The sequence below is a fragment of the Fistularia commersonii genome, chromosome 17 (genome assembly GCF_037954325.1).
Source record: "Fistularia commersonii isolate RoL2024-O1a breed Wild chromosome 17, RoL_Fcom_v1.0, whole genome shotgun sequence".
In the NCBI taxonomy this organism is placed as follows: Eukaryota; Metazoa; Chordata; class Actinopteri; order Syngnathiformes; family Fistulariidae; genus Fistularia; species Fistularia commersonii.
The window spans coordinates 11,676,220-11,694,105 of record NC_141300.1 but is presented as its reverse complement, the minus strand read 5'-3'; the positions used below and the strand labels follow the sequence as shown (position 1 = coordinate 11,694,105).

Below are 17,886 nucleotides of genomic sequence, written 5' to 3'. Positions count from 1 at the left end.
GACACGATAATGTGTGTGTGCGTGTTCTTTCTTTAGCATGATTCATATTGGGTCTCCTTGTGTTTGTGCGAAGAAGCAGATTCTGCGATGAACAAGTGCGGGGACCGACAGGAGGTAGAGGTCCCTCCCTCCGACAAACTCTGTCAAACTGTCGGATCAGACTCCCATGTACCTGGACCCAGCTGTCTGTCCATGAAAAGTGACAACTCCATGGAAAAGTTTATTGACTTGAAAGATGGACGGTGTGCCGATCGGAGGTAAGCTTGAAAAACCAAAGTCGTGCATCTTCCGCCGTGTTTTCCGGACAGCCTTTGCTGATCATGTGTGTCCGATGCTGGATGACTGAGAACCTCCACAGACTTCTAATCGCATTGTCAAGTGCTTTAACTGATGTCATTCTTTTTCCTCTCTGTGCAAATATGCAAGATGTGAAAATCAGTGAACGAATGCAGCCTCGTTGGTTCAGAAGCTGGTGTCTTTCTAAGCCGGTCCCAAGGCTGGTAAAATGCAAAGGGCTGCTCCGGGAAGGGGATCCAGTGCAAAACTTATGCCAGTACCCAGTGGGTGAATTCCAGCTCTTGGCTAATTGCAGCTAACACCGGCCCTCCGCAGCCCTGAGTGCGGAATTGGCGGAATAGATAATCTGTCGGCTGCTCCCTTCAGGGTGTCGCCGCAGAAAATCAACCTCCTCCCTCTGACCCTTTTCTCTGTATCCTCTTCTCTCGCACAAACTACTTTCATGTCCTCCTTCACTCCATCCATAAATCTTGTTATTGGTCTTCCTCTAGACCTCCTGCCTGGCAGTTCCAACTCCAGCATCCTTTAACCAATGTATGTCCAAACCATCTCAATCTGGCTTCTCTGACCTTCTCTCCAAAACATCAAGCATGTGCTGTCCGTCTAATGGACTCATTACTGATGCTATCCATTCTCGTCCCTCCCAGAGAATTCTCGTCCGCCTCGCATGCATTCTGTCGTGCTGCGGCCAACCTTCATGCCTCTACTTTTCCAGAGCATACCCCCGCCTGCTCCCTGCTCTCACGACAGTTCAAAACGTCCTCTGCAAACATTATGGTCCCTGGAGATTCCTGTCTAACCACATCTGTCAGCCTGTCCATCACCACTGCAAGCAAGAAGGGGCTCAGAGCTGATCCTTGATGTAGTCCCACCTCCACCATGAACTTCTCTGTCACATCTCCATCCCCGCCTCACTACTGTCTCACATCTTGCATACATGTCTTGCACCAGTCTAACATACTTTTCGACCACTCCGGACTTCCTCATACAGTACCATAGTTCCTTTCTCTACGCCCTACGCCCAAGAAGGGGCTCAGGGCTGATCCTTGATGTAGTCCCACCTCCACCTTGAACTTCTCTGTCACATCTCCATCCCCGCCTCACTACTGTCTCACATCTTGCATACATGTCCTGCACCTGTCTAACATACTTTTCGACCACTCCGGACTTCCTCATACAGTACCATAGTTCCTTTCTCTACGCCCTGTCGTATGCTTTTTCTAGCTCTATAAAGGCACAGTGCAGGTCCCTCTGACCTTCTCTGTACTTCTTGACCAGCATTCTCTTAGCAAATACTGCATCTGTAGTACTCTTTCCAGGCATGAACCCATACTGCTGTTCACAAATGCTGACTTTTGCTCACAGTCTAGTTTCCACGCCTCTTTCCCATAACTTTTGTGTATTCTCGTCAACTTTATTCCGTTACAGTGCAATTCTACACATCTCTTATTCTCAAATAATTCGTTAGGCATCCTCTCACTCTCTCAGATCCTCTCCTAGACACTTCAATACCCCCACAAGTATATCATCAGGACCAACTACCATTCCACTTTTCTTTCTTTTCAATGCCCTCTGCTAGTTCGTGGTCCGCAATAGTCACATCTTCTATCCTTTCCTCTCTTTCATTTTCTTCCTTCATCAACTCTTCAATGTACTCTTTCCCTTGTTCCATCCTCCAATCACTCATCTGCCGCCTGTCGATAGAATTGTCCTCTCTATAATCAATCACCAGAACCTGCTGGCCTTACGCTGGATTCCCTCCCAGTGCGACCCTCTGCATTTCTTGGAACCAGCTCAGAAAGACATTGGCTTGAGAACCCCTGAGGCTGCATTGGTAGAGATAATGAACAAATGATTTTTTTTTTTTTTTTTTATGTTAAAGGCTAAAGGGTAACCTTTTGTTGTTTTCATGTCGTTTAATGCCTTGCGTCATTCTACATTCTTCTGTTCAGTGTTGATGAGCTAAGCTCAGATGTTGTCCCGGATCAGACTGCCCAGCTCCATGAGAATCCCTCCATATTCACGGTATGTCAAGAAACCGGCGCAAGAAAAATGACCGACTACAACGAGATGAATTTCTTACAGCGGCTTCTCATTCACTCATTAAACGTCTTTTCCCTCAAAGTTGCTCAAGGAGGACCTTCTCACCTTTGTGAAGAATGAGCTGGTGAGACTCCAGAGGGTTATCAATCCTGACTATCGAGAATGCGAGGGTGAAACAGAGGAAGAGGACACACTGCTCGGTGAGGAAGATGCCGAGCTTAGGAGAAGCAGCAGAGATGCCTTTCTGAAGATCACACTGAACTTCCTGAGGAAAAGGAACCAGGACAAGCTGGCTGAGCATCTGCTGAACAGTAAGGAGAATTTTGAGGGTGGAAAGCGGAGAAAGGGGATGACATTTATTAGATATCTGCTCCAGATCCGTGATCCAGTTCTGAAACATGCACTCCTTGTTTGTTGATTTAGGCACATATAGTGTGACTTCCCAAGACAAACTGAAGGGCATCCTGCAGAAGAAGGTTCAAAATTTATTTGAGGGGCTCAAGAGAGCAGGAGACCAGATCCCCTTGCATCAGATCTACACCGAGCTGTCCATCACAAAGGGAGAGGCTTCACAGATCAACGATGAACACGAGATCAGACAGATCGAATGTTTGTCTCGGAGTAGAGAGAGTCAGCCGACGACCCTCGGCCAAGATGACATCTTCAGAACTGGAAAAGATGGTCCAGTCCGAACAATGATGACCACAGGGGTGGCCGGGATCGGGAAAACCGTCTTAACACAGAAGTTCGCTTTGGACTGGGCAGAAGGTAGATCCAACCAGGACATCAAATTCATGTTCCTGTTCACCTTCAGAGAGCTCAATCTGCTCCGGGACAAACCGTACAGCTTGGAGCAACTTATTCGTCACTTCTTCATTGAAACCAGGGATCATATGTTTGAAGATTTCAAGGTTGCGTTTATCTTCGACGGTCTGGACGAGTGTCGGCTTCCTCTGGACTTCCGAAACAACAAGGTCCTCACTGACGTCTCAGAGTCCACCTCGGTAGACGTGCTGCTTACAAACCTTATCAGCGGGAAACTCCTACCGTCTGCTCACATCTGGATAACCACACGGCCGGCAGCGGCCAGTCGGATCCCCCCTGAGTGCGTCGGCATGGTAACGCAGGTCACAGGGTTCACTGACTCACAGAAGAAGGAATACTTCTTAAGGAGATTAGGAGATTCGGAGAAGACTCAAAAGATCATCTCCCACGTCAAGACGTCACGAAGCCTCCACATCATGTGCCACATCCCGGTGTTCTGCTGGATCACTGCTACAGTTCTGGAGAACATGTGGAACACCAAGGAGGGCGAAGAGCTGCCCAAGACCCTGACTGAGATGTACATCCACTTCTTGGTGTATCAGGCCAAGGCGAGAAAAGCGAAGTATGACGGGGGACAGGAGATGGATCAACACTGGAATCCGGAGAGCAAGGGGATGATCGAGTCTCTGGGGAAACTGTCGTTTCAGCAGCTGCAGTTAGGCAACCTGATCTTCTACGAATCAGACCTGACAGACTATGACATTGACATCAACGCAGCCTCGGTGTCTTCCGGAGTCTTCACCCAGATCTTTAAGGAGGAGAGAGGACTGTACCAAGACAAGGTATTCTGTTTCGTCCACCTGACTGTTCAGGAGTTCCTGGCAGCTCTTCATGTCCATCTGACATTTGTAAACTCTGGAGTCAATCTCCTGGCAGAAGAAGGTACATCTGAAGAGAGCCCAATTCTCTTCTATCAGAGTGCTGTAAACAAAGCCTTGGAGAGTCCAAATGGACACCTGGACTTGTTCCTTCGCTTCCTCCTGGGTCTTTCGTTGCAGAGCAATCAGAGACTCCTACAAGGACTGTTGACCAAGAAGGAGAAGAACTCAGAGATCTATCAGAAAACGGTCGGGTTCATCAAGGAGAAGATCGGCGGGGACGTGTCCCCGGAGAAAGCCATCAACCTCTTTAGCTGTCTGAAAGAATTGAACGATTGTTCCCTGTTGGAGGAGGTCCAATCATTTAGCGGAAAAAGACTGAGAGCCTCCTCCGAATCCGAACCGTCCAGCGGCCATTGGTCAGCTCTTGCCTTCATCGTCCTGTCATCAGTGAAAGATACGGAGGTGTTTGACCTGAAGATATACTCAGCATCGGAGAAGGCTTTCCTGAGGTTTTTACCTGTAATGAAAGAGTCAAAAAAAACATTGTGAGTTCATGAATAACGAGTCTTATCAATTTTGGTTTTATTATCATACGTGAAGAATGCAACGAGTGCAACATCACTGCTGGTTTTTTCACAGGCTGAGCGGCTGCAACCTTTCGGAGAGAAGCTGTGAAGCTGTGCGCTCAGTTCTCAGCGCTCGGTCTTGTGCTCTGAGGGAGCTGGACCTGAGCAACAACAACCTGCAGGATGCGGGCGTGCAGCTGCTGTCGGCAGCGCTGGAGAGCCCGCGCTGTCGCCTGGAGAGTCTCAAGTCAGAACGCAACTGTTTGGTCATAATCTAAATCTCTTAATATGGTGATAGAGTTTTCCAGTAAATCACTAACTGTGATTTACTAATTTCAGTCTGTCAGGGTGCCTCGTCACAGGGAAAGGCTGTGCCTCTCTGGCCTCAGCTCTGGGCTCCAACCTCAACCTGAGAGAACTGAACCTGAGCTACAACCATCCAGGAGACTCAGGGGTGGAACTGCTGTCCTGTAGACTAAAGGATCCGTCCTGCGGGCTGAAAAATCTGAAGTATGGATGAAGAGCAAGATCTTAAGAGCTTTAACTGTAAAGTTAAAGCTTACATAAGAATCACTTTTTGCGGGTCATCAGTCACTTTGATAATGCGACTGTGTTTCTTCCCAGGCTGGAACCCTGTGGAGAGCAATGGCTGACACCTGGTCTGAGGAAGTGTAAGTGCAGATTTCCCCGGATTCATGATCAGAATATAAATTTGAAGTTCGCTGTTGCTGAGAACGTGTCTGTCGAACGCCGTGGGGATTGAATATGTCGTATCACATCTCTGCTGTGTTTTGGCTCGTCTCATCCTTCAGATGCCTGTAAACTCAAACTGGATGTAAACACGGCCAACAAACGGCTGCGTGTTTGTGACAAGTACGGGACGGTGACGCACGAAGAGGAGGATCTACCGCTCCCGGATCACTCTGACAGATTCGACTGCGAGCCTCAGCTGATGTGCATTAACAGCTTGATGGGCCGCAGTTACTGGGAGGTGGAGAGGGATCAGAAGGTTTCGATCGCCGTGACTTACAGAGGAATCAAAACAAAAGGAAAAGATTCTGAGTTTGGATACAACGATCAGTCCTGGAGGCTGTTCTGCTCAGATCGTGATGGGTATTACGTAAGCCACGGCGGGAAAACTAAAAGCATCGACTGCCCGGTTCGGTCCGAGAAAGTCGGCGTGTACGTTGACAGGGATGCCGGGATTCTGTCTTTCTACACCGTTTCCCATGACAAAATGATCCACCTTCACACCTACAGCACCAAATTTACCCAACCTCTTTATCCTGGGTTCGCAATCTATCCCGGATCCTCGATTTCTCTCTGTGGTCTGGAGTAGGGAACGGTAAGCAACGGCAGGGTCATAATGCTATGACCCCCTACCGGAACGCCAAAACACATATTCTGTCAATGGAAGAGTTAACGCGTGGAGCGATATTCAATTGTAGCTAGATACCACTTATGCTGATGTTCTTCACCGTAAAGCTGCTTCACTTATGTAATAAGAGTTAAAGTGTGTGTGTGTGTGTGTGTGTGTGTGTGTGTGTGATGGTGCTTTATGTTTAACTTGATTTGATGACCTATGAAAGGAAAGGTGAGACTTTTCAAGAGGGAGACCAGAGAGTCTGCTTTGGATGTAATGAAAGAGGACATGAAGTTGAAGAGAACACGGAGAATGGGATCGGATGGAGGAAGTTGATTGACTGTGGTGACCTCTGTACATATATGTATATACATATAAAGCATAATATATTGGTCTGCATACCTTATTTTGTTTAGATTCACTCTATGCTCTCATAGTTAGCAGCAGTAAATGGGGTATTATGATGAACAGCAGGAAATGGAGTATTATGTTGCCAGACTGCTGTGCCGGTTGAAGCTCTCCTGATTCCAAGGATTCAGCCATCTGCACTTTAGGAGGATAAAAACAAAATACAAGGCTCATGAGTGTCTTAGATTGGAGAGCTGATTACCTGCTGTGTGAGGTAAATATTTGCGCTTGTTGTTCGTGGTGAACACTATCATTACTTCTGATCTCTGGCTTGCAATATAGGAGGTATAAAATGAAACTATCTTTCTGAAGCACAAATAAATCTTGTTAGCAGGAGTCTAACGGAAAGTGCTCCGGGCACTCCCACCTCACCCTGTTGTCAGATTTCACGACGAGACTCGGTCCATAACTGAAGTAATCTTGCTCTGTAACTGCGACCATTGAATAAATGCAAGAAGATCGGTCTTATATCAGTCTTTTCCTAGTCTTAGGCTTACAACGGTATCAAATGTGTTTGATATTTTTGCAATTTTTTCCGTCTTTAACACAAACAACAACCAAAAGTGAGCTCCAACAAAACCAGAAAAGGGAAACCTAGTAGACAAACAATCCCCAGTGCGGCATTGGCGGCAGAGACGGTATTTGTTGGCGGGTATGGAAGAATGGGAACGGTGAAGGACTTCCCGTTCAGTGTGGAGCGTCCAGAAAATGGAGCTGATGATGGAGCCCTGGGCAGAACAACCCGGCTTGGACAATGTCAACTCTCCAACGTATCGCCACCGAGTGGAGATGGAAAATCGATGGACTGAATAAGCAGAGGCTCTGCAGATAACCGGGGAAAACTTTGCAGATGGGAAAAATTGCTGAAAGAATCTAGTTGTTATTTTCTAATGAGTCTTTTCCAAATATTTTCAAAGTCTTTAGATATAAGATCAAATCTTAGTCTCACCCTAGTCCGAGACTTAAAACTTTAAAAAAATGTGTGTTTGGATGCGAGCTGATGTTAGATGATAGTTTCACACGAGTCTTCCCAAATCTTTTCCAAGTCTCTTGATGTATGGGTGGCATTTGGCAACCCAGATAAAAAGACATTACAATACCCCAATAGCGGTGTCACGAATAAATGGATTAAGATCCCTGCCAACGATCCAAAAACTGAACATCACTTTAGTGTTGGACAGAGACCAATGTTGAATGTGGCAGTGAAGCCAAGAGTGAAGTGAATGAGCAAATCCTTGTGCACATCCAAAGTGCACATGTTTTTGCAGTCCAGTGTCAATGTGCTATTGTTGTGCTGCCGCCATTAACACCAACACGGCAGTTTGATTGGCCAATAAACCCACCACCCACTTTGAAATGATTTATTTCATTGGTTCGACTGATGGGATAAACCTGATTGTTCGTCTAATGTGATGTAAGTCACTTAATGGCAAGGCATTTAAGGCACCGCCTTCCCTCGCTTTCATTGGCTTAGATTCCACCCCGACTCTGGACAGAGTTCGCTGATTGGTCAGTGAGATGTCACTCAAAATCAAATCGAGCGCGATTGGTTCACGATTCCCGTGGAGGTCTGAGGGTTTCTATCTGTGTTAACCACAGAGCAGTCAGACCGATAGGCAGTCCAGAAGCTGCACGCCGGTAGGAATTCTTCCACACAGAAATGAAGTTTTCATCACAGAAGCTGATGTTGCGCGTCCTGTGGATTTAACTTTACCCCCAGTGATATTACAAAAGTGAGTAAAATCATCTCCTTCGAGCTTTTCCCCCGCGCGTTCACGTCAGGGAAGTGTTTGAACGCTGCGCTCCGCTGCCAACTATTGTTGTGAGGGGAAAACAAGCTAACATCACGGCAACTGTGCTTTTTTTTTAATCAGTTGGCGAAGATTCCAGAACACGGGTGAGAATTTCAGATCAGTCCTCCGGGTTTCGACGGCCGGAGGGGGTGTCCGTGTGGCGGACACCCGCCGCGGTGGGCATTTATCCACCGGCGGCTTCGAAATGGACAACTTGTGTGTCGGTATGGCGGTCACCGACACACCGACAAGTTGGTGTCACAGCTAGCGCCCTCACACTTCGATTGTCACTGCTTTATCACCACCATTCTATTAACTATTATTTTAATCACACTACGCTTACACCTGAATATTTGAGGGTTTAATTTATGTTGACTTGTTTTTTTTTCCACACGAAAATGTTCTACTATGTTCCATGATACACCCGGTTACAATGCAAAGTTCTTCACTTATTAGCCAACCTGCTAACCACTGCTTGCTAATTTTCGTCCAGCTCGTGGTTTATTATTTTACTTTTGGGAAAGCGTGGGAGATAAAGGTTTCCCTGTGAGTCTTTAAGTTGCGCATCGTAAAGTCTATTTAGTATGTTACTGTTCGTGGTACCCCAAGCCATATCTTTCTTTATGTTTTTACTGATTATATAACGGATGCCGTTTCAATTATTCATGTTCTATGTAAATGTTACAGTCGAGCCTGACGCTGGTTGACACACAATGCTGTATGTGTGTCAGTTGAAACACACAGTTGAATTATTTCTGTCTTTAAGAGGAGTATATTTCCTTTTATTTCATGGGAAACATGCAAAACAAATAAAATATTAAACATCCTCAAGAAAAAATAATCTATGCACTCCGTCTGCTGCCATATCCTACTTTAATACCCCTGTCCGAAATAACGATTGTTTGTGCAACAAGTATTTTAGTGTTTGTTCTGTTATGAATGAAGGCAAATCATTTCAGAAAAATATAAATGTGCTGTTTGAGAAAATATGGAATTGGGGTTTTAATCTGCAAAAAGAAATTTGGGCATAACCAGTATGATCAATTTCAGGCCATAACCGTGTGTCCTTTTATGAAAAAAAACTGCATTTATCTCCAAGACTTTATGAATATATGTTAAGCAAATGTACCAAATGTGGTGTCTTATTACATATGTATGATTTTCACTGGACTCTTTATTGTACATCAATATGTACAGAAAGGTTATGTGCTGCATCTTAGTTAATCGAATAATATGATCTCTTTTTACATGATTGATCTTGTTCTGCTCTAAATTCCCTGCTGCAGTAATTCATGGACATGAGGATGAAAATGTTGCAGATAATCGTTGACCCCTTTAGATTCTTGAAGCGTTTCCCATAGAGCTTACATAAGAACTGGTCAAGGCATGGCCCCCTAATTAGCTATTCTTTGTAACATAATTGTTTGAGAATTAGAGCAGTGGAGAAAAGCATAATGGAAAGCATCAAAGTGCAACAGAAGAGTTTGAGTTGTGCTCTGTCTTTTCGTGCCACATCTTTACCACAAGATGTGATTGATCTTACTCTCCGCTTGTCACTTGACAAATCAGAAATGTCAGGTAGCACTCTAAATTCAAGTAAGTTACCCTAAAGTAGGTGGATGTACTGTGGGGTAGTGGGGGAGGGGGGTGTTGGTCTTACAGCTTTTGTTGCTCCCAGTTTGTTGTTTTATTGTTTTTTAAGCAATTGTAGTCCCACATCTCTATTATATCTCGTTAACCCATGACTGCATAAAGACAAGGTTTTGTTTTCAACCTCAACCCGGATGTAAGTTATTTTACATTGACATAAAATCATATTGAAGAAAAATAGGTGGCCAATGTCCAAAGAATGGAGGGAATGAAGTAATACAAGCTAATTGTTTCTGATGGATCTTTAAATCCTGGCCCCTTGGGCTTTAAAGATGCACCAGCACAAGAGTATGATGACATGATTACGCTGTTAAAACTCTAGTTTGTGATGACTTCAGTGGTCAGCCTCTCACAATGACAGTATCTGATCTAACTGTTAAAATGACTGACATACTGTCACGTCTGTGTGTTTTTTTTTTCCCTTGTTTGGTCATACTTAAAATGTGTTTCCCATAAAGGAACCGTCACTAGTGATGGATGAAACAAATGAACTGCCTTTTGTGAAGCAGCCATAGTACATGAGTCTGAAGGTGCCCCCACTGTAAAAGTCAGTAGGAACTCTTCATCTTGATTTTAAAAATGGCAGTCAGCATATTTTTAAAAAATAATGGTCTCCAAAATGTCAACAATAGCCGAAAGTGTGCAGGTGAAGGTTAGGACCCTGGCAGGGGGTGTAGCTGATGAGACGGCTGCCAGGTGGGACCGTAGCAGGTTTAATGAAGTGTCTTCTATACCAGATGGTGAGCTTTCACTGTACAGGCCACACTGTCACGGAGGAGGTTCCAAACTTTTCTCCAGGTTTGTGATACATACTCCGAAAAGATGAGTTGGATGCATCCTGGAGCAGAACAGCTTTGATAAATATTAACCTCCAGACAACGAAGTCCACTATTGGTCTACTGTTGAACTAACTGCTGGTCTTGACAGTCTCGTGATTGGTATCAGACTAGAAAGAAAATGAAGGTTTGACCCATCTTTATATCCGCTTGTGAAGAACCTCCTCATGAAATTTGGTTAATGTAATTGACATATATGATGCCAATAATACTCTCTCTCTCTCTCTCTCTCTCTCTCTCTCTCTCTCTCTCTCTATAGATATATAAATATAAGGCTCTAAAATACTGGCATTGGTGCAGCTTTGACTGTGGTTTCAGGAAAGGGTTTGCTCATTAAAAGCCACATAATTGTTGCCCTAAATGATGACCTCATTTTTTTTTCCAGTCCTCTTGGCTTGCTGTTGTGCTGAAGGTCACAGTTGTCTTCATACCAGAGTGAACTTTAGCATCTATTTCCTGACTGAATAACCCTTTACCTCGACAAGCCATCTGACTTTTTCTTGTCCTGATATCTCATGCTGCTTAGTCATTTAAATGTTGTTTAATCTGATTTGAAACTCAGAAAATGTATTCGTACGTCATATTTTAAGAATTTACAATTCAAAGTAGGCCTTAATAATATTGTGTTCTTCATATATATACACTATAATCATAAATACATTTCTCCCTTTCTGTAACCCTACTGGGGGTAAATTTCGATGTACTCTGTGATGTAATGAACCTACAGAGACTTTCACAGCCAACCGTTCGGTTATTGAAGCCTAAAAAGTGTTGGAAATTAAGTTCAGACCAATTTGGTGAGTTTGAAAGGAGGTTGTCTTTCAAGAAATCCACTACAAAATGGTTTTCCTGCTTTGTAAAACATTTTGAAAATGACCATATGTCTAAAATGATACTGTTCTAAAATCCATAGAGTCTAAATTAGATATGACTGAAATTTCTTGGATTTGATTAAAGCCCTGAAAGTTTTCCAAGCTGCAAAAGGTATGTGAGCTTAATGTTTTTAGTTCATAGAGCTTATCTGACTTTGACTATTATGTATGTGCACATTGCATCTTAATGATGAAAGGACGGATTGTACTGCCCTAATTCAAATTGGGACACAAAATTCATTGAAATTTCAGCATTCAGTGACTATCTTCACACTTATGGTCATTCAAAACCTTGACCAATGTTAACTGACATTGATGATGCATTGCATTTAACAATGATCCTATTGTTTGATACTAAGGAGTGGAAAAACAGTTCCTCAAGAAATATGTATTGTCTATTTTAGTTTAAAGGAAGAGTATCACCATGGAAACATCTGCTACTCCATCAGTTATGGATACTAACTTTCACATCAACACATTGAACACACTGAAAATGAACTTGGACCATAGGTTTTATCTTCAGCTAGATAGCCACTAAGTGTATTACTGATAATTTTAACCTTTTTAACCTTTCACGCAAACACACACACACAGTACATACTAGTTTTCTGTACTCTGTAGAATACACAATTAGACATTCTCCTCTATTTATGGTTTCTGTCAACTGTAAATCATGTAGTCAGGTATACTTATTCTTGTTCATAGAAGCATGCAGTTAGCTTCTTTGCTTCTATGCAAAGATAACCACTCTTTACAATGAAGATTTGCAGAAGTCCATCTCTGGATGCGCAGCGTGTCAGGCCCCAAAACAGATGGGCTACAGCAGAATACGGCCACACCGGGTGCCCCGTCTGTCAGCTAAGAACTGGAAAAGGAAGCTACCATTCACACAGGCTCACCAGATTGGAAAATAGATAAGGAAAATGTTACATGATTTGATGAGTATCTATATCTGCGGCATCATTCAGATAGAAGGGTCAGAATTTGACAAATGCAACATGGAGCCGGGATCCCTGCTGCCTCAAATCAACTGCTGATGGTCGTGTAATGGTATTTGGGTTATTGGCACACTTTGGCCCCCATGGTACCCAATCGTTTAAACTGACCTTGTTTACAATGTCCACCCCTTATCAACAGCAGATGGCTTCTCCAGTAGAAAAGTGTGCCGGGCCCCAATGTTCCGATGGCCTCAGTTATTTGAACATTACAATGAGGTCATTGTACTCAAATGGCCTCTATAGTCATCGGATTTCAATCCAATAGAGCACCTTTCGGATGTGATGGAACTGGAGATTTGCATCGTAGATGTGTTGAGGGTTAATCAGCAGCTACTGGATCTTTTTTTTTTAGGGCAAACTGGGGTCCAACTTGGCCTAAGAAATTAGTACCTAATAAGAAGAATGAGTGTGAATGAGTGAACAGCTGTTATTGGTACCATTTTGATACAATTTAGATATATTTGTTTTTATGTTCAAGTGTGTGATAATGATGACTGCATGTTTCCTTTGGATAAAGAGCAGGAGCCGCTACATAACAATGTCTTGTCCAATCACTATTGGGGAAAGTGTCAATGTTTTGAAATGCCCAGTTGTGAAACAAGACTCGCCTGTTTAAGATCCAGATTCAGTGTGTTTTTAAAGAAGAACAAAGAAATTGCAGCTCAACAATGAAATTAGAAGCAAATTGCTTTTCAAAGTCTCAACATTGTATACAGCACTTACTGCATTAAACTGGAGTATAAAATCTAAAACTATCCCAGAAATCAACCTCTTGTCAGGGAACTGTCTATGTACATTTCATCACCGGGAGAGACACACACACACACGCACATATAAACACAAATGGTGTGGCCCCGGGCAACTGTTCCAGCGGTGCAGCTATGCTAGCCGAGGATAAACAAGCTGAGGCCTCAGTCTATTGAGCCTCTGTGTTGATATTCTGGTGAGCTGTGAGCCTGCTGACAGACCAGGCTGTTTTTTGTGTCTGTGTGTTTTTCACAGAGAGCCAGGGCTTTAAAAGTAGGTAAGGGTCACATTTAGGAATGACACAGCAATCGGCGTCTCCAAACTTTTCACCAACAAGAATGGTTCGATAAACTGTTGATTACGTAGTTTCATTTATTTTTCTGACGCTTTTTTTTTCCATTGATATTTTTCATATCGTATTTTTAACCCAAGTAACCCAGTCTTAACAAGGCTGTGTATGCATGGGTTTGTATGTATCTTTAATCTTTACATGATGTAACAAACCGTGTGTTAGCCGTCAGGCTGTAACAGCTCTTCACTCCTAGAGCTACTGTACACGCAGTTGCTGTGTAATGTGTTGTTGTGTGCGACACAGTGCGTTTTCCCTAAATGTGTTTGTGTTCATTAGTCCTGTAGCTGCGCAGGGATGCAGAGCCCCCCTCACCTCCTGACTGTCAGTGCCTGTGCTTGGGTCAGCAATCTCTGTCGCCGTAAGTTAGCCTGCAAGTGGAATGAAGCCCTTGAACCATTTGATGCCCCTCTGTGTGCGGTCATGTATGCCTGCCCCCACCTTTCCTATCCATGCATCCATCAGCCAGCTTGTCTCTGCATCTTTGCCATGATACATCTGTCCCTTTGTGCCATTTTTATCAATGAATTGTATTTCCAACATGTGCCATGACTCCCTGTTGGCCCAGTTCCCATTGCCCAGTTACATCACCGATATAACATTTCCTCAACATTAAGTAAATCAGCAGGAAAGTGTCCAAATGCTTGCCATTAACTGTTTTGATAAGGAGAGTTTTCAAAATTGATCAAGTTATTGCATATTCTAATATCTCTTGGAAACACAGTCATTTTTATTCCACTTTGAATTATATGAAGTCTGATTTTCAGTCCTAGTACATTTCCCAATGGAAACATTTTACTAATGCTGGGGATCAATACTTCTCAAGGAGTGTTAAAATTCACTCTATCCTCCATTATATGTCCTGGAACGACATTTTAAATTTTACGAGAATATACGTTTTTTAGGACCTAAAATGGAAGATGAATTCAAGTGAAGGCCCCGTGGCAGCAGAATTCGAACTTCCCTTGCAGATACCAGCCTTACAGTAGAATTCTGTTTGATCCACAAACCTCCCATGAGACACAGGACGAAGTTTTTGAATCCCTGAAAAGTAGCAAAGATATATTTAGAATGACAACATTAACCAAACAGTTTGATCAATCGAGAGAGGAACGTTCAGTGAGATTGGGCGAGATCGGCCTCTTTGATCCAAAGGACTCAAAGTGTTCATTGTCGTATGCACAGTGAGAAAGTGTTTTTATTCCTGTACAATGACATTCTTATTGTCTGCATGGAATGTCAGATAGTATCATAAGTATAATATAAACACATAATAGTAAAACAAATGTCAGCATGTGGAAGATGCAATAGTAATGAAAACAATATACATGGGATGCATACCAGTGTCTTGACTATTGGCAGTGAGAATCAAACGTGTGCCAATTGAAAAGGTAAAAGGTCACATGCAGACCCGCCCTGAATATTCCCAATTAATTCATGGCTGTTTGACGACTGCCGTGCATTCAAGGTAGCGAGTGTGCAACTTGAAGGAAAAAAAAGCAGAGTACGGCTGATTGTTCAGAGGTAGTCTACGACGGTGAAATCCTCTCAGCTGTGTAGGAGTCCGATGGCAGCGTGATCGAAAGAGTAATCAGTCTTGAGGTTAGAAATGGGAACAGTGGGCGCGGTCCTTGAGGATGGAGGCGGCCCTCCTGTGGGCTCAGCGTAGATAGTGATCTACCTGTCAGAGTACAGGAACCAGACTCAGAGTAGGTGCTGGCTGAGTGTGGGTGAGTTTGTGGAGGAGGGCCGTGTTGAAGGTGGACTTGTAGTCAAGAGAGCATCCTGACGCAGTGGTCTTTCTTTCCAGGTGGGAGAGGGGATAATGGAGGGAGGTGGTTATAGTGCCTGAAGTGGACGTGTTGTGTCGGTTGTTTCCAGTATCTTATTTTAGATTTGCTCTCCAGTCGCCATCTTGCAAATTAACTCTTATTTTTTTTCTCAAATAAAACTTAAAGAAGTCCACAGATATGTTTTTTTTTTTCTGTGAGTGTGTCATAACAAATATTGTACATACATTTTTTTTTTTTTTCCAACACGTGTCACGCTTTGATATGCGCCAGAATTCGAGGAGATGCAGCACAAAAAGGAATACGCGTAGATCGTCCTCTGCCTGTGGCGACGGCCGGCTCCAGCTTTAAATCTTCCTCGAACTTCCAATATTCCCCGTCCCTCACACTCTTTGCTTTCACTCATTTTACCCCCAAGAACGCGTGAATCCAACGGACAAAATATTTTGTGTTGCTTAGACCCTGCATCTCCGAAAGATCTCCAATGTCCCTTCTGGAAAAGGTTTACAGAAAAGAAAACCGTTAATAGAAGTATTTTTTGAATCAAAGTGACATTCAAGCATTACAGGGGAAACCGAAGTACCGGACCATTTATAAATATTCTGAACCTATTTAAAGTAAAACCTCCAATGCGGAAGAAATGGTGATCCGAGATTTGGATCAGTGTAGACTCTGGCTCTTCGTTGTTTAATCATTGTCGGTAAAATTTCCAGCATCGCACCTGAACTGCTGCCTGTGCCTGAAGCTCCTTCTCGTCACACTTAAACTTATACCGTGGAAACCTGAATGTGTCCCCGTTTAGCTTTTTATCCTGCGGGTCTCCCGGTCGGTTAAAACAGCATCTATATTCATAGGGAAAGGATTGGTGGTTAATAGGATTCAACTTATATTTTCTATACAGCTCAGGTAGGATGGGCAAGGCATCATGAGTCCATCAAGGTTGTGTGTGTGTTCATGAATTTGAAGGTTCAACAGCCACACCGTGAGTGTGTTCCCACCTTACCTTTCTGTTGTTTACTCCCATTTAGCTACAATGAGCTCTGTGGTCTGAAACGCTCCAGACACGCCATGATTGATCCGTTGTGGCTCAGGCCAAAACTGCACGTCAGCAAATGTGCTTGGATACAGCGGCCTGCATGCATGTGTACACACACACGCACACACACACACGTACGACAGCAGGGCTGAGGTTGCTGAAGCAGCATTTCTTATGTGTGGTTGTGTTGTTTAAGCCAGGGAAGATGTCTAACAACACACATTTCTGTCCCGAGACAACATCTTGACAGCATTAGATTAATGGGATGTTCAGTCTCTTATGCAAAGTTTGTGGGGGGAGAAAAAAAAAAAAACCAACTGTCCATGAAAGAGTTGTTCACTGCTGGAAGGTGGGTCGGTGAAGCGGGAATCAAAAAAAGAGCCTTGGTTTCTGTAGGAGAGAAAAAAAACACAGTAAATTTAAAAAGACATCACGGTGCAATTTGTCAGTAAATCCCCAACCCAGTCTGTTTTTGTTCAGAATCATGGGAAAATGCCTGGCGGTTAGTCAGCTTTTTGAAATCATTGAAACATTTTACTTTTCTTCAGTATGAGCCTCCTTCTTTTCAACTGGCGAAAGCCTTTGATATTGTAAGATTTATTTTATTGGGATACCTGTGCAGCATTCATAAGACAAGACGCCTCCACAGCGCCCGGCTTCAGCCAGGCTTGGGGAAGTCTGACTTATGTTTGTGGCGTGGAGTCCATGCTGTCAGGCGGGTTCAAACTTGAGGAAAACCTCTCCCCCGGCATGTATTTAAAGGCTTGCTAAGAGATGGTTCCTCAGCTTGTGAACATCCGTATCTGCTGTCTGAAAGTGCCACGGTGAAACACATGAATATATTAATGAAGGGATGTAATAGTGATGCAGCTACAGATGCGAGATTTCAGACTGAATTAGCAACACAACAAATCGATCACCGTTGTAGAATTTAGATAAGTGTCTGTTGACGTCTCTGTGAAAGGGGTATTTTGTTTTGGATGTTAAGACTTTCCCACCTATTCTGGCTCTCGTGGCCACAGACAGTCCTGTTTACGTACGTGAAAGACATGCTTGACTTGGCTTCTTCTCTGATGGTTCACATTAGTATCAGAGAACAATGAGGGCTTGGATATTAGGGAAAAATGATATGATATGCATTGATAGATGCTGCAAATGGAAACCTATCAGATGCACAAGAGAAATACTGAATGTTAATGTGGTTCCTTCCCATTATATTAGGGAGGGCTTATATTTCAAACCTATTTAGTCGTAGGTATTTTCCTGCTGAATTGAAGCTCATTTGCAGACAACCATGCATTAAATTCAAATACATTTCAGATATTAAGATTGTTTTAGAAAGTGTCTTTCTATTTATATATTTATATATATTTTTTTGTTTTTATTTTAAGATCATTTCGATTTTTTTTTTTTTATTTTATTTTATTTTTTTTTTTATTGATGCCATTGTTTTAGTTTTTACCCGTACTGGTAATTTTGTGTCTAATTGGCA

General features: G+C 43.3%; 2 protein-coding genes across 4 annotated transcripts in view; both read left to right on the top strand.

The window, feature by feature from the left end:
- The first annotated feature begins 547 nt into the window (after positions 1-547).
- On the top strand, positions 548-6,694 carry LOC147225178 (NLR family CARD domain-containing protein 3-like). The gene is made up of 8 exons (XM_086163685.1): positions 548-564; positions 2,250-2,322; positions 2,423-2,651; positions 2,764-4,531; positions 4,626-4,799; positions 4,892-5,062; positions 5,177-5,223; positions 5,365-6,694. The coding sequence occupies exons 1-8, from the start codon at positions 548-550 to the stop codon at positions 5,889-5,891; spliced, it is 3,006 nt and encodes a 1,001-aa protein (XP_086019811.1). The 3' UTR covers positions 5,892-6,694.
- Positions 6,695-7,897: 1,203 nt separating this feature from the next.
- Positions 7,898-17,886, top strand: part of klhl25 (kelch like family member 25) — a 30,009-nt gene continuing 20,020 nt past the window's right edge. For 2 of the 3 annotated variants that reach the window (XR_015107360.1, XM_086163109.1), the window contains exons 1-2: positions 7,940-8,056; positions 13,848-13,929. Coding sequence is in view for 1 of the 3 variants with exons in the window: in XM_086163109.1 (XP_086019235.1) it covers positions 13,866-13,929 (64 nt within the window). In the remaining 2 variants the exon portion in view is untranslated. Of the gene's footprint in view, positions 8,057-13,847; positions 13,930-17,886 lie in introns of all 3 variants that reach the window. The other variant, XM_086163110.1, reaches the window with a different exon arrangement.